This window comes from Octopus bimaculoides, chromosome 6 (genome assembly GCF_046866305.1).
Source record: "Octopus bimaculoides isolate indiv1 chromosome 6, ASM4686630v1, whole genome shotgun sequence".
Lineage (NCBI taxonomy): Eukaryota > Metazoa > Mollusca > Cephalopoda > Octopoda > Octopodidae > Octopus > Octopus bimaculoides.
Genome location: NC_142933.1, coordinates 40,832,181 through 40,854,680, shown reverse-complemented (window position 1 = coordinate 40,854,680; position 22,500 = coordinate 40,832,181). Strand labels below are relative to the sequence as shown.

At 33.4% G+C, this 22,500-nt stretch overlaps 1 protein-coding gene across 6 annotated transcripts in view; it reads right to left on the bottom strand.

Moving 5' to 3' along the window:
• The window catches only part of LOC106884336 (voltage-dependent T-type calcium channel subunit alpha-1G), a 1,091,242-nt gene that overhangs the window by 772,626 nt on the left and 296,116 nt on the right, over nucleotides 1–22,500 (bottom strand). For 2 of the 6 annotated variants that reach the window (XM_089353782.1, XM_089353780.1), the window contains exon 1: nucleotides 10,084–10,154. The exons of 1 other annotated variant lie outside the window; for it this stretch is intronic. In XM_089353782.1, the coding sequence (XP_089209908.1) occupies nucleotides 10,084–10,091 (8 nt within the window). In that variant the 5' untranslated portion in view covers nucleotides 10,092–10,154. Of the gene's footprint in view, nucleotides 1–9,493; nucleotides 9,584–10,083; nucleotides 10,155–22,500 lie in introns of those variants that run through there. 3 more of the 6 variants (XM_089353779.1, XM_089353778.1, XM_089353781.1) reach the window with 3 other exon arrangements.

The window sequence follows — 22,500 nt, the reverse complement described above, 5'->3', positions numbered from 1 at the left end:
TGCAGATTATGAAAGAAATTTAATGCTTTATAAAACGTTATTTAAAATGAGATAATAAAAGAGAAAAAAAATGACTGGCTGACTACCTAAGTACCTACCCACAAACCTACCTATCCGATCCATCCACTATCAATCAATCAATCAACCTATCCATCTATCTATCTGTCTGTCTGTCTGTCTGTCTATCTATCTGTCTGTCTGTCTCTCTATCCGTCCACCCATCCATCCATTCATCCATCCATTCACCTACCTACCTACCTACTTACCTACCTACCAGTCTGTCTGTCTGTCTATCTATCACATTGTTTAATACCCCTATGCCGAAGGAATTATATAAATAATTCACTAGAAAAATTATTTCTTATAAGTTTTATCAAGAATATTTTCCAAAGATGAATTTTAAGTATCTAATAAGCTTTCCTTTTTGTTTTCCTTGTATAGAGTATAATCTGAATAAATTTTATTATTTATGTAAAGAATAGAGTGTGTGTGAGTGAATTTATGTTTCCATGTGTATGTATAAAGAATACAAAATATCAAACTGTGCTTTAATGTATACTGTGAGAATATTGATAATAAACATCTGAACTTAGATGAAATACATACTATATATCTACAATGTGTATCAATCCAAAGTTGTCTAGCAGAAAGGATGTACTTGCATTGAATTAAATAATCTCTGCATATGATGCAATGTGTGTGTGTGTGTGTGTGTGTGTGTGTGTGTGTGTGAGTGTGTGTGTGTGTGTGTGTGTGTGTGTAGGTGCAGGAATGTCTATGTGGTAAGAAGCCTGCTTCCCAACCACAAGGTTCTAAGTTCAGTCCCAATGTGTGGTACCCTGGGCAAATGTCTCCTGCCAAAGTCTTGTGATTTGGTAGACGGAAATTGTCAGAAATATATACATACATATATATATATATATATATATATATATATATGTATATATGTATATATATATATATATATATATGTATATATATATATATATATATATATATATATGTATATATATATATATATATATATATATATATATATGTATATATATATATATATATATATATATATATATATATATATGTATATATATATATATATATATATATATATATATATATATGTATATATATATATATATATATATATATATATATGTATATATATATATATATATATATATATATATATATATGTATATATATATATATATATATATATATATGTATATATATATATATATATATATATATATATATGTATATATATATATATATATATATATATATATATGTATATATATATATATATATATATATATATGTATATATATATATATATATATGTATATATATATATATGTATATATATATATGTATATATATATATATGTATATATATATATGTATATATATATATATATATATATATATATATATATATATATGTATATATATACATATATATATATATATATATATATATATATATATACATATATATATATATATATATATATATATATATATATATATATATATATATATATATATATATATGTATATATATATATGTATATATATATATATATATATATATGTATATATATATGTATATATATATATATATATATATATATATATATATGTATATATATATATATATATGTATATATATATATATATATATATATATATGTATATATATATATGTATATATATATATATATATATATATATATATGTATATATATATATATATATATATATATATATATATGTATATATATATATATATATATATATATATATATATATATATATATATATGTATGTATATGTATATATATATGTATATGTATATATCATCATCATCATCATCATCGTTTAACGTCCGCTTTCCATGCTAGCATGGGTTGGACGATTTGACTGAGGACTGGTGAAACCGGATGGCAACACCAGGCTCCAGTCTGATTTTGCAGAGTTTCTACAGCTGGATGCCCTTCCTAACGCCAACCACTCAGAGAGTGTAGTGGGTGCTTTTACGTGTCACCCGCACGAAAACGGCCACGCTCGAAATGGTGTCTTTTATGTGCCACCCGCACAAGCCAGTCCAGGGGCACTGGCAACGATCTCGCTCGAAAATCCTACAGGAGCCAGTCAGGCGGTACTGGCAACGGCCACGCTCAAAATGGTGCATCTCATGTGCCACCTGCACAAGAACCAGTCCAGGGGCACTGGCAACGATCTTACTTGGCTTGCCGGGTCTTCTCACGCACAGCACATTTCCAAAGGTCTCGGTCAGTAGTCATCGCCTCGGTGAGGCCCAATGCACGAAGGTCTTGCCTCACCACCTCAGCCCAGGTCTTCCTGGGCCTACCTCTTCCACGGGTTCCCTCAACTGTTAGGGTGTGGCACTTTTTCACGCAGCTATCCTCATCCATTCTCACCACATGTCCATACCAGCGCAATCGTCTCTCTTGCACGCCACAACTGATGCTTCTAATGTTCAGCTTTTCTCTCAAGATACTTACACTCTGACGGGTATTCACATTGACATTACACATCCAACGGAGCATACTGGCTTCATTCCTTGCGAGCTTACGTATGTCCTCAGCAGTTACAGCCCATGTTTCACTGCCATGTAGCATGGTTGTTCGTACGCATGCGTCATACAGTCTGCCTTTTACTCTGAGTGAGAGTCCCTTTGTTGCCAGCAGGGGTAAGAGCTCTCTAAACTTTGCCCAGGCTATTCTTATTCTAGCAGCTACACTTTCAGCGCACCCACCCCCACTACTAACTTGGTCGCCCAGATAGCGGAAGCTATCGACTACCTCTAGTTTTTCACCCTGGAATGAGATAGAAGTTGTTTCCTGTTTGTTTGCAGTCTTTATTGCAGCTGAACATCTGCCACAAACAAAAACTAACTTGCTAGTTAACCTGCCTTTGATGTTGCTGCACCTCTTATGTGTCTATAGCTTGCACCGGGTACATCTTATAGAGTTACTACCTACTCCTTTTCTACATACTGAGCAGGGCCATCTACCTGAAGGGGTTTGTGTTTTATCTACCTTCCTACTTATTAGGATTTTGGTTTTAGCTAGGTTGACTCTAAGGCCCTTCAATTCTAGACCTTGCTTCCACACCTGAAACTTCTCCTCTAGTTCTGATAGTGACTCCGCAATTAGGGCAAGGTCATCAGCATAGAGGAGCTCCCAGGGGCAACCTGTCTTGAACTCCTCTGTGATTGCCCGGAGGACTATGGTAAATAAGAGGGGGCTGAGGACGGAACCTTGGTGGACCCCTACCTCTACCCGGAATTCATTGCTGTACTCATTTCCAACCCTCACCTTACTGGCAGCATCTCTGTACATGGCTCGCACAGCTCTCACTAACCATTCTTCTATCCCAAGTTTCCTCATTGACCACCAGATAAGGGATCGGGGGACCCTGTCAAAGGCTTTCTCCATGTCAACGAAAGCCAGGTACAGAGGTTTATCCTTAGCTAGGTATTTCTCCTGCAACTGTCTCACTAGAAATAAGGCATCAGTAGTGCTTTTACCTGGCACGAACCCAAACTGCATCTCATCTAAATTGATTCGCTCCCTAATTAGTTGGGCTATGACCCTCTCTGTAACTTTCATAACCTGATCTAACAGTTTGATGCCTCTGTAATTATTTGTATCTAAAGCGTCACCTTTACCTTTGTAGCAGTTGACTATGATGCTGCTACACCATCATTGGGTATGACTCCTTCGTGTATCACCTGGTTCGTAATACGGGTGACTAGGCTATAGCCAACACTGCCAGATATTTTGAGCATCTCTGCAGTGATTCCTGATGGGCCGGGGGCTTTCCCGGTCTTCATACTCTTAATTGCTTATGTTTGTATATATATGTTTGTATATGTATATGTGTGTGTATGTATTTGTGTCCATGTTTGTCCTCCACCACTGCTTGACAACCAGTATTGGTATATTTACATCCCTGTAACTTACCAGTTTGGCAGAAGAGACTGAAAGAATAAGCACCAGGCTTTAAAAATAGGGGGAAAAAAAGAGTTCTGGAGTCAATGTATTTGACAAATTCTTCATTCCTGCAGACTAATGACTGAAACACGTAAAAGAATAAGAGAATAAAGGAAATCTCTCTCTCTCTCTCTCTCTCTCTATCAATCTATCAATCTATCTATCTATCTATCTATAAATGCCAATGCATGAAACACTTGGACCTTAATTCAATATGTTACTTCTGCTAAATATTAATACAAATATGCATGTATGTGTGTATGTATGTATGTACATGTGTGTGTGTATATGCATGTGTGTATAAGTATATATATAATTTAGTTACAAGGATTTGTTTGAAATAAGCCACATCAACATGTATGACACTATAAATGGCTAGGTGCAATAACATTGAGCACACAGTGAGGTAAACAACATTGAAGACATCGAGTGTTGGTAGGATATAGCAAATATGCAAGTGGTTGGTCTTGGGCTGGGATAGGCAAAAGTGGACACAAATGTTGTTTAAAATTTATGATAGCTGTTTTGGTAAAATCATATTAATTTTTATTAATAATATTATTATTATGGACTTCTGGCGATGCATGCTCAATGATATACAATAGCTCCTATTAAACTGTCCCCAAATCACCTTTAAATCAATGGTACTGTCTTTAAAAAATTTGGAAAGTGATATTGGATAAGGTAGATTTTCACATGCGCATGTACACACAGATACACACACACACACACACATGTACAGGATTCTATTTAAGTAATATATGCATGCATATATACATATATACACACACATACATGCACACACATACACACACACATATATGTGTATTTATATATATGTATATGTACAATATATACATATGTATCTATCTATCTATCTATCTATCTATATATATATATATATATATATATATATATATATATATATATATATACATACATGTGCACACACACACAATTATAGAGACACATAAATTATTTATGTATAAATAAGTAATTTCTTGCAGGTATTAATTGCAGAATCAATAAGCAAATTTTAAAAGAAAGCTACAGTACTGTTGAGGCAATGATGTTTGAAATTTTATGCAAAATCATTCCAACAATAAAAAAATGATACTACTAATATCCTAAAAAATTATCTCCTGAGAGAAGCTGACAAAAACATTATCTCAAAGTGAAATGTAAGAGACTGTAATTTAGATTGGGTATAAATTGTAATCTCCATGATTTTCTTGCAGTGCTTCTGAGACTGGCAGTGGGAAAAATAATGAAGGAATTGTTGCTCATTTGTTGCTTCAGGAAGTATTGAGCTGCCCTTGAAGTGGATGACTAGTACAAAAGCTTGTAACATAAGGCCTGATGAGTTACACAGACTTATGCTGTAGCTGTAGCCTTGTGAAGTTCAGTGGGGGTAAGATTAGGGACAACTAGAAGAATGAAATTTGCTTTATGAAGTAATGTTTTATAGTCTTGGAATAACAGTATTTTCTCCAGTTCTGATTTAGAATTCTGATTTAGAATGTTATATCCATAAGTAGCATGCATTACCTCACAGGTTGATATTATATGAGGCCAGATGAATATGATTACTATAAAAATGAGGATAGAACATGCTTATCCTTTAGCAGGATTTAATTTAGTCCTTATTAAGAGAAACAGGAAAAAAAAAAAAAAAAAAATCAATCAGCCAATAACAAATTATATGTATTCTACTGAGTTAAATTCTATATATGTATTCCTGGATTTTAGAATAAGTACTCAATTTCTTTATCTATCATAAGAGGTGATAAAAGATTTGGTATCTAGAAGGGCAACTGGTTGTAAAACACTACTTTTGAAAAGTCTTGTACAGAACATTCTAGCTTGGAAAAGCAGATGTAAAAATGATGGTTAGGTTTCTGCTGATTCAATAACCAACATATTAGTTTAGGTACACATGAGTACATAAGATAGCTGAGCTAAAACTGGTTGGTGAAATGGTGGAGTGTGTTAACTTTTATCGTCAGTAGTGTTGGCACCATAAAAGCAATTTTAAGTTATGTGCATCAAAATATCAGATTTGACAGCAGAAAGGAAAGAGACAAATGCTTGATTGAGAAAAATGAAACAATCAGAAATTTTGAGTATTTTGTCTGGTTGTATTCTTAACAAATGCCCATATAAGAAAAAAAAAAAAAGCAAAACAAAACAGATATAAGCTAGTTATTTCAAACAATGATCTAACCAGACAAATTTCGAATTGATTCATGACAATGTTGGCATAACCAGGTAATTGATTTCAGGTAATTACTTATGATTACTTCAATAGAGATAAACTCCAAAGCACTTGTGGATTGTATTTCTATGTTATTTATTCTCCAAACAATTCCGGAAAAACTATGTCTACCTTGATATATTCAATATTCTAGTGATTAAAATGAAAATAAATAAGTGTAACCCTTAACAAGACTAATAAGATATGCTATGGATGAGTGCTTTCATGGTTGACAGAATGGAATTTCATATTAGTGTAACATAGTTTCTATTTTTGATCTTCGAAAGTAAAGTTAGCTCAGAATTACATTACTCCATAACTGAACACTTCACTGATTCTAATTTCTATAACAAAAGAATTACAGGCATAACTGTGTGGTTAAGAAGCATGTTTTGCAACCATGTGGTTTCAGGTTCAGTTCAACTGTTTTGCAGCTTAAGCAAGTGTCTTTTTTTATACTCCCAAATTGACTATGTTTTATGAATGAATTTGGCAGATGAAAGTGTGTGGTAGCTTGTATACACACACACACACACACACACACATATACACATATGTGTGTGTGTGTGTGTGTATATATGTGTGTGTGTATATGTATATGTATGTATTCATATATATATACTCATACATAAATGTTTGTGTGTGTATTTATATTTGTGTTTCTCACCCCATCCCCAGTGTGTGTGTGTGTGTGTGTGTGTGTGTGCATGTGTGTGTATATGTGTGTCTGTGTGTTTGTTCACCACCACCATCACCATCACCACTACCATTGCTTGACAACCAGAGTTGATTTGTTTACGTGGCTTGTAACTTAGTGGTTCAGCAAAAGAGAGCAATAGAATAAGAGCCAGACATAAAAATAAGAATTGGAGTTGGTCTGTTTGATTAAAACCATCCAATGTGGTACCCCAGCATGGCTTCAGTCCATCGACTGAAACAAACAAAATATTTAAACAAAAGTAATTGATAGACAACAAATCAATAAAATGAAATATATTTGCTAAATTTTTTGCAAAATCATTTATATCAGGTGTGGCTGTGTGGTAAGAAGCTTGCTCCTCAACCACACAGTTCTAGGTTCAGTCCCACTGCATGACATATTTGGCAAGTGTCTTCTACTATAGCCTCGGGCTGACCAAAGCCTTTTAAGTGGATTTGATAGATGGAAACTGAAAGAAGCCTGTCATGTATATATGTATATATTTGTGTCTTTGTCTCTGTGTTTGTCCCCCACTCACCATCGCTTGACAACCGATTCTGGTGTGTTTACATCCCCATAATTTAGTGGTTCAGCAAAATATTCCAATAGTGAAAGTGCTGGGCTTACAAAGAGTAAGCCCTAGGGTCGATTTGTTCGACTAAAATTCCTTAAGGTAGTGCTCCAGCATGGTCACAGACAAATGAGTAAAACAAGTAAAAGAATAACAGAATATATATATATATATATATAGGTGTTATTGCATTAAGAATATACTAGAAGTTTCTAAGTTTCTAGTTTGTAGTGTCAGGAGTGTTTAATTGCTTTAAAATATTTTACCTTACAAAAGTGGTTACAGTAAACAAAAACTTCATAATTATGACTAAAAATACTTTGAGAACATATCGCCAAAACATTTTCATGAAAAACACATTATTTGCATTTTGTGCATTTTATCAAACTTTGTGGTATGTTATTGGTAACTGCTGATGATGATAACTACTATGCCTCATGTTTATTCAATTTTCACATTCTCTTGTCAAAAGTATTTTCGAAGACACTGATGAAAGCTATCATCATCCTTTCATGGAATTATCTTTGAAAGCATTAATCTTGATTCTATATATCTCAAGTTAAACAAGCATTTATATATATATATATATATATATATATATACTTACAAAACATGTATATATACACACACGTACACACAAATATAAGTATGGATGTATGTGCATATACGTGTGTGTGCACATATATATATGTATATATGTATGTACATATCTATATATCTATCTATCTGTCCATATATATATATATACACACACACAGTTATATATATATATATAGACATATATACATATATATATATATATATATATATATATATATATATATAAATAAAAATATATATGTATGTATATACATACACACACACACACACACACAGATATATAAATGGTCATTTAACTTGCAATATATAGAATCATGTGTGTAAGTATATAACAGAAGAAAAAGAACAGATAAGGAAAGAACAAAAAAAAAAAAAGAGCGTAAAGGAATCAACATAAAATCTACATATATCCAACAAGCAATAACTGATCTCAGACGATATTTTGCTGTCAGAAACATATCAATGTAAAATTACTCATAACTGTTTGACAGATGAAATGGCACCTTCATTTTTTAAATATATAAATTCAAAAAAGAAAAATTGTTCAATTTCACACACACACACACACACACTCTCTCTCTCTCTCTTTCTCCCCACATATATATATATATATATATATATATATATATATATATATATATATATATATATATAGAGAGAGAGAGAGAGAGATAAACATCTGCATGTGTGTGTATATATATATATATATATATATATATACAAGAATAAGGGCAGAGAATCGTCAATTAATAATAGAATTAATAATTAACAATTCTGCCAAGTAGTTCAGTATGAAAAAAACCTTTATCGGTAAAACTATTTATCATTATAAATATACAGGGATTAGCAATTGAGTTGCTTCTCCAACATACTGAAAATTTAGAAATAGCAGTCAAAGAACTGTCGTTGGAAAGGAAGCTTCTTATTACACAGCCACACTTGTGCCTATATGCCATGCCTGCACCTATATATATATATATATATATATATATATATATATATATATCATAAATATAAGGGATTAGCAATTGAGTTGCTTCTCCAACATACTGAAAATTCAGAAACAGCAGTCAAAGAACTACTGATTCTAAACTACAAATTTTTCTCCAAAATGGATGGCGATATTTATGGCACACATAGAACAAAAAACCGGAGGGAAAAGCACAAACAAAACAAGCCTTTAGTTAATTGGGTACGAATCGTTTCATGGTCAAGCGAACGAAAACTTCACTATTCCAATCTTCAGCCCAAATATTCTGATAAATTTGAAAGTGTCTCTAAAAAAATTCACGGTAATCCTTGGCCATGCGGCACCAAAAATCGACGATAAGAAAGGCACTTACGAATTCATCGGCTAGCGAGTTCAGGCATCCCACCCCAAAGAAATCCATTCCATGTGCGCCACAAATAGTCCCGTATGAAAAAAAGTTCCGTGTGGAGGGGTTACGGTTTAACTATCTAACTTAGAGATATCAAATATAAAATATACAAGAAATGAGGGCAGGGAATCGCCAATTAATAATAGAATTAACAATTAACAATTTTGCCAAGTAGTTCAGTATGAAATAAACCTTTATCGGTAAGACCATTTATCATCATAAATATAAGGGATTAGCAATTGAGTTGCTTCTCCAACATACTGAAAATTCAGAAACAGCAGTCAAAGAACTACTGATTCTAAACTACAAATTTTTCTCCAAAATGGATGGCGATATTTATGGCACACATAGAACAAAAAACCGGAGGGAAAAGCACAAACAAAACAAGCCTTTAGTTAATTGGGTACGAATCGTTTCATGGTCAAGCGAACGAAAACTTCACTATTCCAATCTTCAGCCCAAATATTCTGATAAATTTGAAAGTGTCTCTAAAAAAATTCACGGTAATCCTTGGCCATGCGGCACCAAAAATCGACGATAAGAAAGGCACTTACGAATTCATCGGCTAGCGAGTTCAGGCATCCCGCCCCAAAGAAATCCATTCCATGTGCGCCACAAATAGTCCCGTATGAAAAAAAGTTCCGTGTGGAGGGGTTACGGTTTAACTATCTAACTTAGAGATATAAAATATACAAGAAATGAGGGCAGGGAATCGCCAATTAATAATAGAATTTTTTGTTCTATGTGTGCCATAAATATCGCCATCCATTTTGGAGAAAAATTTGTAGTTTAGAATCAGTAGTTCTTTGACTGCTGTTTCTGAATTTTCAGTATGTTGGAGAAGCAACTCAATTGCTAATCCCTTATATTTATGATGATAAATGGTCTTACCGATAAAGGTTTATTTCATACTGAACTACTTGGTAAAATTGTTAATTGTTAATTCTATTATTAATTGGCGATTCCCTGCCCTCATTTCTTGTATATTTTTTATTTGATATCTCTAAGTTAGATAGTTAAACCGTAACCCCTCCACACGGAACTTTTTTTCATACGGGACTATTTGTGGCGCACATGGAATGGATTTCTTTGGGGTGGGATGCCTGAACTCGCTAGCCGATGAATTCGTAAGTGCCTTTCTTATCGTCGATTTTTGGTGCCGCATGGCCAAGGATTACCGTGAATTTTTTTAGAGACACTTTCAAATTTATCAGAATATTTGGGCTGAAGATTGGAATAGTGAAGTTTTCGTTCGCTTGACCATGAAACGATTCGTACCCAATTAACTAAAGGCTTGTTTTGTTTGTGCTTTTCCCTCCGGTTTTTTGTTCTATGTGTGCCATAAATATCGCCATCCATTTTGGAGAAAAATTTGTAGTTTAGAATCAGTAGTTCTTTGACTGCTGTTTCTGAATTTTCAGTATGTTGGAGAAGCAACTCAATTGCTAATCCCTTATATTTATGATGATAAATGGTCTTACCGATAAAGGTTTATTTCATACTGAACTACTTGGCAAAATTGTTAATTGTTAATTCTATTATTAATTGGCGATTCCCTGCCCTCATTTCTTGTATATTTTATATTTGATATCTCTAAGTTAGATAGTTAAACCGTAACCCCTCCACACGGAACTTTTTTTCATACGGGACTATTTGTGGCGCACATGGAATGGATTTCTTTGGGGTGGGATGCCTGAACTCGCTAGCCGATGAATTCGTAAGTGCCTTTCTTATCGTCGATTTTTGGTGCCGCATGGCCAAGGATTACCGTGAATTTTTTTAGAGACACTTTCAAATTTATCAGAATATTTGGGCTGAAGATTGGAATAGTGAAGTTTTCGTTCGCTTGACCATGAAACGATTCGTACCCAATTAACTAAAGGCTTGTTTTGTTTGTGCTTTTCCCTCCGGTTTTTTGTTCTATGTGTGCCATAAATATCGCCATCCATTTTGGAGAAAAATTTGTAGTTTAGAATCAGTAGTTCTTTGACTGCTGTTTCTGAATTTTCAGTATGTTGGAGAAGCAACTCAATTGCTAATCCCTTATATTTATGATATATATATATATATATATATATATATATATAGGTGCAGGCATGGCATATAGGCACAAGTGTGGCTGTGTAATAAGAAGCTTCCTTTCCAACGACATGGCTCCAGGTTCAGTCCCACTGCATGGCACCCTGAGCAAGTGCCTTCTACTATAGCCTCGGGCTGACCAAAACTTTGTGAGTGGATTTGGTAGATGGAAACTGAAAGAAGCCCATCATATATATACATGTATACATACGTATATATATATATATATATATATATATATATATATATATATATATATATATAAAAATTAAGGAATGGAGAAAACGCATGTTATAACTGCATACTTTATTCCGACATATGTTTCGAAGCATTACAATTTATGCGATCCATGGGAATCGGCGATGTTAAAAATGTAAACTTCTCCTCAGGGTAATGCATGGGAATCATCTTAAACGTAAGACCGGTCATAATGTCTTACGTTTAAGATGATTCCCATGCATTTCCCTGAGGAGAAGTTTACATTTTTAACATCGCCGATTACCATGGATCGCATAAATTGTAATGCTTCGAAACATATGTCGGAATAAAGTATGCAGTTATAACATGCGTTTTCTCCATTCCTTAATTTTTAAATATACTCAAATACTCAAAATATCAAGGAGTTTCTGCCTCACCAACAGGAATTACACCACAGTTATTTTGTGATCTTTGCTACCTTGGTTTATATTAACCCATTTATTCTATCAGAATTATTATTTATTAGGATAGAATAAATACATATAATTAAATATATATATATATATATGTATGTATGCTTATGTGTGAGTCTTTGTACCTGTGTTTGTCCCCCACCACCATCGCTTGACAACCAATGTTGGTGTGTTTACATCCCTGTAACTTTGTGGTTTAGCAAAAGAAGTCGATTGAATAAGTAACAAGCTTACAAAGAATAAGTCTAGGGGCTGATTACTTCGACTAAAAGGTGGTACTCCAGCATGGCTGCAGTCAAAATGACTGAAACAAGTAAAAGAATAAAATGAAAAATATATGCTTGTGTGTGTGTGTGTGTGTTAGTTTGCGTATTTATAGAGCAATGCCTTAACTCCTGTCAATTGTAGTGGCTATGTCATGACATACACCATGCCTTGGCTATTTTGAATCTGTCAAAGCTCATTCCCTTGCCATGTTTGAACATAATCAATAGCAAGAGAGAAGAATTGATTTCATTGCGGGATTGGTATTTTATTTATCAACCCTGAAATAAGGAAAAAAATAGTTATCCACAGGCACAGGCTGTGGTAAGAAGCTTGCTTCCTAATCACATGGTTCCAAGCAAGTGCCTTCTACTGTATTCTCAAGCTGACCAAAACTTTGTGAGTGGATTTGATAAATAGAAACTAAAAGAAGCCCGTTGTATACATGTGTATATATATACATCTATATCTATATGTGTGTGTGTCTTTGTGTCTGTGTTTGTTGTCCCCCACCACCACTTGACAAATGGTGTTGGTGTGTTTATATCTCTGTAACTTAGTGGTTTGACAAAACGGACTGATAGAATAAGTATTGGGCTTAACAAAAAGTAAGTACTGGGATTGATCCATTTGACTAAAAAACGAATTGTTCAAGGCAGTGCTCCAGCAGGGTGACAGTCTAATTACTGAAAGAAATAAAAGATAAAAGATAAAAGGCACATACACACACACACACACACACACATATTCAAAAGTGTATGCACTGAACACATACAGTGAGTCCTCTCACTGATTGACATATAGTTTCTTGAGCCTATGTGAAGTTATTTCATAGACATTATTTGAAACTTCTGTGGTTCTTTCAGTATTCTATCAATGGCGTTGGGAAAGGAGTGAGAGAAGAGTGCTCAAAGGACTTTTGTTGGGCCTCCATGACAGGTGAATAGGAAAGTGGGGAGTTAAAAATAACGCATGGTTACCATAGCAAGAAGAGTACAGCTTAATATCAAGCAGCTGTCTGAAAGGCTTCCATACAGTTTTGCTTTACCCAAGGCTTAGAGCAGTGGTTCTCAATTGGAGTCCATGTGGTCCCTGTGTGTCTGTATAAGATTTTGAGGTATCTACATAACGAAATAGTAAATTGGTGATCCACAATAGTATTCTAAGACCCTTGAAAAGATTTTGCTTTAGATGTATGTTTTGGTATGTATTGCAAGAAACAGCCTGGTTTCCTTCTCTAACATTTTACATAGTTCAACCAACACAAGTGAATGTGCAAAAAATAAAATAAGAATTTTGAAAGAAGTTTCTATAAAACTAGTTTTTAAACGTCGACTGGCTATGGGGGGTCCATCAGAATAAAATAGCAATCAAAGGGGTTTATAGATAAAAAAATAGTTGAGAACTATTGGTTTAGAGCAACACTACACTATGATACAAACAGCTTACTCAAGCTGCTACATCATGGGATTAAACTTGAAAATACATAGCTTTTTAGACACACTCTGCAGTAGACAGATTCAGTTCAATAATGTATTGCATTACTTGTGTGCATGATGGCATGCATTTAATATTTAATATTCACCATTAAGAAGGCAGCAAGCTGGCAGAATAGTTAGCACACTGGGTGAAATGCTTAGCGGTATTTTGTCTGTTTTTATGTTCAAATTCCGCTGAGGTTGACTTTGCCCTTCATCCTTTCGGGGTTGATAAATTAAGTTGAAGTTGCATACTGGGATTGATGTAATTGATTGCCCCCCCCCCCTCCCACCAAATTTTCAGGCCTTGTGCCTAGAGTAGAAAAGAATATTCAGCATTATGGTGGGGAGCTGGCAGAATCATTAGTATGCAGAACATAATGCTTTGTGGCATTTGGTCTTTACATTCTGCATTCAAATTCTGTCAAGGTCAACTTTGCTTTTCCTCCTTTTGGCTTGATAAAGTAAGTACCATGCAAGCACTGGGGCCGATGTAATCAGCTTATCTCCTCCCTGAACTTGCTGGCTTTGTGTCAAAACTTGAAACCAATATTTAATATCGGGGGATGGGTAAGTTGATAACAATGACTCCAGTGCTTGACTGGTACTTATTTTTTCGACCTCGAAAGGATGAAAGGCAAAGTTGACATTGGCAGCATTTGAACTCAGAGCATAAAGACAGGTCAAATGCATTAAACATTTTGATCAGCATGCTAATTATTCTGCTAGTGCCACTTGCCTTAAACCAATATTTAATATTCAGCTACATTCAATGTTTTGTTTTGTTAGTAAGATATATTACTTCCCCCCACTTTTTTTTAAAGTTCTTGCAATCATTGATGTAATTAAATATAGATGAATGTAATTTGCTGACGATTGTTTCTTAAACTTACATATACCCAGAAAAAGATATACATGGCAGGGCTATTCAGCAAAAATATCTTCATTGACTGAGACATGAAATTTTGCCCTGCTAACTTCCTGAGCATTATACAAAATAATAATGAAAAGACTGAGTTGAGTAAATTTGAACAAACTCAATCTGATGATGAATCTGATGCTTGGTGAAAATAGAGCATCACTCATCCTATCCTGGTGACAGCTGAGCATAAAATAAAATATCCAGAAGTAATTCTTTCAGTTAACAGATCTATTCAACAAATATCTGCAAATTTCAATGGAGGTGTATTAGAAAAAGCTCAATTTGTTTTTAATCTCTCTGTCTCTCTTTTCTTCTCTCAGTACTATAAAAGAAAAGCAATGATGAAATGGGTATGATACTGAACAGCACAGCATGATTACACAGTAAACTTTCGGTATTATCAGCAATGGGCTATTAAGATAATGGTTGTTAGAGTGCAATTGCTATTGTAGTAATAGTAGTAGTAGTAGTAGTAGTCATCGTCGTCGTCATAATAGTAGTAGAAGTAAGAAACTGTTATGATAATGAAGGTGAAGTGGTAGGAGTTTTTAGTGTTACTGGTTTCATCTCTACCAATTGTTGAATTTAACAGACACTTCATTATCATTATTGTTTTTATACCAAATTTCCCATGCTTGTAGGAACTGAACAGAACTTTTTGAAGCAGTGTTTGACTTCCAGATACCCCTCACAATGCCAATCCACTTTAGTCACTGCTTACAACACACAAGAATATATAACGCACATATTTTAAAAACCACAGTGCACACTTCTAAATACAAAGTTGATGTTTGTGAAAGATCTGGTTATTCCAAATCAAACACAGGAAACCTATTTTCAGAAACAGGTCACGTGAGACATGGCTCATCATCAGGTGGATAGGCTAACCAACTAAAAAAAAAATAATAAAAATAAAATCAAGTTAATTTTTTTGTCAGTGTGCCATTCAGAAAAACTCGTGAGATGTAGTTTGTCCATGAGTGTTTTAAGCATTGACTGTTTGCTTGAGATTTTGTTGCATTTTTACAATTTAAATGAGAATGTACTAAGATGAAATAACTTTAGCCTCAGTAAGGTTTGAGCTTAATCTTTAAATCATCTTAAAACTTTGGAAGTCAACCACTAGCAAGAAACACCAAGGCCTTGCCAAACACAAGACAATGTAAGTGAGAAGACACGAAGCTAAAATCAATATAATATATTTGACTATATGAATTTGTATAATACCAGCAATTCTTCTTCCTCATCATCCTCCTCTCCCTCCTTCTACTGCTGCTGCTGCTACTACTACTACTACTACTACTACTATCAAAAAACATTACTTATTATGAAGGATTTTCTATATTAATCATTTATTCTTGTAATACCACATCAAAACTTTAACATCAAAGAAACTGCAACACTATATTAACTACAGATGATACAGTTATTGTTTGAGTTGAGAGAGTTAACACCCCACAAGGTCTTATTCATCATTTGAAGTGCTTGAAATAACAACTTATTCTCCCTCAGAGTAATCTCTTTTACTTCCATTTTTCTGTCTTCTCAGTTTTCTCTCCACTCCACCCTGCTATAACACATCTACCATATTCCTGTTCAATCCTCTTATGAATAAGTAACAACTAGCTGTATACTACTGTCTCTCTTCCACTACTCCCTCTCCTACCACCCTTTCTCCCTTATCACTGTGTTCTTTCTCATGTTCTTTTGCTCTCTAGGCCTAGGTCTTCTACTGTTATTTTTCTTCTATTCAATCTCACAGTCACATTGCCTTCAGCAAACAGAGTCAGTGTAGAATCGTGAAAATTTCCTAGTCATGCAGGAGATAAAGGAACCTCAGTAGTGCTGGTGCCACTATAAAATGCATATAGTACATTTTATATTGTGTTTGATGTCAGGCAGGACGTCCAGTCATAGAAGTCATGTCAAAAATGAAATATGTAACTGGGCTAAAATTGTGATCTGTTAGTGGAGGCAGTAACACTAAATAAGAACTAACTCAGATCATTACAATATGTCCCGCTGATGTCAGCATTGGTCATGGATACAAAGCGATGATGATGATATTTATATATATATATGTGGAGGTCTATGGCTTAGTGGTTAGGGTGTTGGACTCGTGATTGTAAGATTGTGTGTTGTGTTCTTGAGTAAAACACTTCATTTCATGTTGCTCCAGTCCACTCAGGTGGAGAATATATAAATGCAATGAAACAGGGAAACTAGTATGACTTGAGAAGGTAACTGAACTTAACTTTTTATGTGTTTGTGTGTGTGTATGTGTATGTGTTTGAATGTGTGTATATCTTTATCTGTGTGTGTGTGTATCTATCTATCTATCTATCTATCTATCTATCTATCTATCTATCTATCTATCTATCTATCTATCTATCTATCTATCTATCTATCTATCTATATATATATATATATATATATGCTTTATTTAAAAGCAGCAGAAATATAACAAAAAAACCGTTACTCTGAGTTTCACGTTCCCGTTCATCGGACAGTTTTGTTAGAAATGGAGGAAGGACTGAAACTCAGAGTAACGGTTTTTTTGTTATATTTCTGCTGCTTTTAAATAAAGCATATTACTCTACCTCTGGTATTTGAGTACTCTTTTTTCCACCTTGTTGCACATTTCATGTGCTTACTCCGGTATATATATATATATATATATATATATATAAGAGGAATGACCAGCAAAAGTGGACTCCTATATGCTAGAAATAGATGCCAAATCATCTAACCATAAAAAATATGTTCTCAGTACTGGTCATTCCTCTTATTTTTGTATGTAATATAATTTTAATCTTCGGATTTTTTAATATGCTAGACCACTGGTTTTAATTGATTAATATCAATTTCTACCCTTATTAATAAATTTTATATATATATGAAAGAGGTATTGGTATCCAGAAGACCCAAAGTGGTAGGTAATGCTATGTAAGTGCTATAGAAGGACCATAGTTAGACTCTTGATAATGATACGAGTGAGTGAGTCTAATGCAGGTCTTGTATTTAACATACACAGTCTCATTTTATTTAACACACACACACACACACACACACACACACACACATACATATATATATATAAAGGTGGTGCTCCAGCATGGCCGCAGTCATGACTGAAACAAGTAAAAGCATAAAAGAGTATGTGTATGTGTAGAAAGATGAAAAGGAACACATGAGTCGATATGTATAAGCAAAATAAGACAAGGTAGAAAATGCTAAAATAATTTTATCATGAAGAACATTTTAGTACTGGTTTTAGTCTTTGCAACTTTCCCAACTTAGAGTAATGCATGCTTTTCATGCTTTACTACAAGCTGAAAAAGTCGCAAAGACTGAAACCAGTACTAAAATGTTCTTCATGATAAAATTATTTTAGCATTTTCTGCCTTGTCTTATTTTGCTTATATATATATATATATATATATATATATATATATATATATATATATGTATAGGTAAAGTAAATGTTAGAGGTAATACTTGATAATTGTAAGCAACTTTGTATGCCAGCTCGTGGTCGGGGTGAATGAATAAATTGGAAATGTAAAATAAAAACAAAAAACAAAGGATTCTGCGGTACACGTGTTTCAAGCTTTATAGTTGTTGCATCATAGTATAAAGCTATCTTCAGCTGCAAATGTATTCTTTCCCAAGAATTATATCACATAGAATAAGTTAAACTAGGAAGAAACATATATACATATATATATATATACATATATATATACACATATATATATGTATGTGGCTTGTCAGCTCTGGTCAAACTGTCCAATCCATGCCAGTATAAAATACAGACTTTAAAGGATGATGATGATAATGATGATGATGATGATGAAGATATATGTATATGCATATATATATAAGTATTTATTTCTCTATTTCTCTTTTAACATATGTGTGTGCGTGTCGATCTAATAAAATATATATCATCTGTCTAAACTGCATAAAACCTTGTTCAATTAGTAATTTTATAAATAGCCAAAGTTTATCGATGGATGATGACTGGAATGTGCCAAAGAAAAATTAAGTGGTCTTGAATAAGCCATAATAATACTTAAATACTCAGAGAGAAAGTTTCTTCTACAGATAAATTATTCCACACGAAGTTGGTGTTTATCTGAAATCATTAATTTAACAGGTGTTATCAGAAGATTTCACTTTTTGTTCTAGAATGAGCCTTTTCGTAATTCAGGTTAATTTCATAAAGATTAGTGTTAATTGTTCATTACTGAGAAAGAGAAAACAACACAGAGAGAAAAGAACTGTGAGATAGAGGGAGAGAAGGAGGACTGAACTGAAGAAATAGACAGAGAGAGAGAGAAAAGTGTTGAAGAAATACATAAGAACTAAAGAAAAAGAGGACAGGAGACAAAAGGAGGGAGAAAGAAAGAGAGGTAAAGTGTGTGAAAGAAAAAGAACTTGTGGGTGTATTTAGCAAGAAATACAACAAAAGTTAAGCAGGAATGCAAATGAAATATAATGTGCAAAGGCTAGAGGAAGTCTGTTATATTGTACACTTATGTTTTAGAAGCAAGTACATTAGTATCAAGAAATCTTTCTTTGATACTGAGGTTGATTCAAAGAAAAGCAATTAACCGTTAACCAAATGACATAGTTATATTGTGATGAACTTCTGTCTTCAAAACTTCACAGTAGTTTTACAAGATTCTTTAGTTTTTCCTCATCAAAGTAGCTTACAGAAGCATTTTTAAATGCCTGAACAAGCAAGCTATAAAGTTTCTATATATCCACATTATGATAATAAATATTGCCAATATCAATCTGCTATATATGATATAACACATATCAATATTTACTGCCCAAAACTGTCAGTCAAGTACTCACTTCCTAAGAAGTATATTACACAAAGCCATATAAAGGAAGAAATTACCTGACAGAACTATACAAGCCACCAGACAGTTTGAAAGGCATTTACAGTTCCGATAACCATGAAAATTTGCAGTTTTTTGTTTAAGTTTCTTTAAAGTACAAGTATTATAGATGCAAGCATGACTGTCTAGTTAAGGAGCTCACTTCGCAACTGTATGGTTTCAGGTCCGGTTTCACTATGCAGTACCTTCGGTAAATGTCTTCTACTATATCTTCAGGTCAATCAAAGCCCTGTGAATGAATTTTGTAGATGGAAACTGTGTGGAAGCCCCTCATGTATGTATGTACATATATTCATCTGTGTGTTTGTTTCCTGCTACCACTGTTCAACAACCAGTGTTGAATTTGTTCATGTTGTTGCAAATTAGTGGACGTTAAACGATGATGATGATATATGTATATATTTATGTATATGTATGTATATATATGTGTATATATCTATGTATGTGTGCCAGTGTTTGTCCCTGCCTCAAGTACCAGCACCAGGCTTAAAAGAAAAAAAAATGTATTGGGGTAGATACATTTAACTATAAATTCTTCAAGGTGGTGCCCCAGCATGGCCGCAGTCTAAAAGTAAAAGTAAAAGATAAAAGACATCATCCAATGCTTAAGTTGTAACGTTGTGAATCTGAGGTTCTCAAAGAAAGTACAAACATAGCAGCAACACATTCGTGAAAATTTCCAAATTTTATGCAGTTCAGTTTTTGACTAAGGTTGTATTAATCCAAATATAAACGAATGAAACAAAATAAAATAAAAATAAAGCCATGTCACTTAGAGATCAATTATTGGTATGTCAAATAAACCAAAACTAAATGAAAAAAATGTGGTGTGCATCCATATTTATATGTATGGGTGAGTCTGTATGTGTGTATATGTATGTATATATATAAAGAGAGAGAGAGAGAGAGTCAAAACTATTGAAAAGGTTGCAAGATGCAACGAAAATTTTCGAAAAATAAAGAAGGAAATAAGTAGAAATTTTACCGGTGAGTGTGTTAAATTATAAGGCACTAAAAGAGAATGACTCTCCCCAGACACAACAGTATATATATATATATATATATATCATCATCATCATCATCATCATCATCATTTAACATTCACTTTTCAAGCTGGCATGGGTTGGATGGTTTGACAGGAGCTGGCTAGGCAGAAGATTGCACCAGGCTTCTGTGTCAGTTTGGTATGATTTCTACGGCTGAATGCCTTTCCTAACACCAGCCACCCTGCAGAGTGAAGTGAGTGCTTTTTACATGGCACCTGCACAAGTGAAGTCAGTTTTGGCATGGTTTCTATCTCACATACACTCATACATGTTTGTGTGTCTGTGTGTCTGTGTGTATGTGTGCATGTGTGCATGCATGCATGCATGACATTGCTAAGTCACAAAAAACGAATTACTCTGTAAAGACTTTTGAAATGTAAGAAAGTCATAACTCATTCAGAGTATCTGATCAGTTGATGACTTGCATGGCTTAACACCATAACCATGTTGTTTAAATGGAACCATACTGTCTCATCATTATTGTAATTTAGAACAGTAATCACTAGAGGTTGCAGTCAGCTATTTCAATGACAGACTAGTAATCATAAAAGGGTAAATAATCCTAGGGAAAAGTATAGTTATTAAATATTTTCTAAGAAAGAATTAACTCTTGATTTTGTTAAAAAAATAGCTTTTACATTTTAAATGGACAGTTTTAATTTTCTATGAAATCATAAATGATTCTGTAAATGGATAGTCCACAGTGATCTCTTATTAAGTTTGCTCCATTTATGGTGAATGCATTCTCTTATCACAAACATAAATGGACCTACTTTGTGAAAAAATATGCTAACATGTTTTTATAATTGAATATACACATGGATGGCATAATTATAATTTATGATAAACTGATATCTAAAAATGATATAAAACAATATGTAACTTAGCAACGTTAATTGAAAATAAATTGACAGTAGATTGAAATGGTGAATGAGAAGAGTTGCTGTTTGTTCCAGTTGAGCTTTATGTTTTTTTTTTTTTTTTTGCTTTCTTTCAGAATTGATAAATACAGTGTCAATCTTGGGTAGAGGGTCTGTAAAACCATTAAAACAGTGTCTGTCCAGCTCTTTGTTTTGAGTTCAAATTCAGTTCAAATATCAATGACTAACCACCCAATTGTAGGATCACTCCATCCAATCCATAATTCATGAGTATGGATAGGTAAGTCTGTAAGCATCATAGATAAGCTGGCAACAGCAAGCTGAAGCTTCATTCAGCAATGGATTAACACAGGCTAAATGGAAAGGTTCAGACTAAAATTTAAAACATTATCATGCATGTGAGGAAGACATAACTAAATTATTTTACAAAAATTATATTTTGTTGTTAAAAGTAAGAACAGCAGTTCACTTTATTAGATAACATTTTATGCTTCTACAGACAGGCAGGTTGCAATTGTAAAGTATGACCACTAATTTTGGCTCATTAAAAACATGAAAAAAAATACCTAGACGTATAAATATGTTATCATTTTATTTTAAATAATATTGAAATCCAAGTGATTAATAAAGTAAAAATATTTTTTAAAATATAAAATCTTTCATATGGATGAGTAATACACACACGTGCATGCACACACACACACATACACACAAACA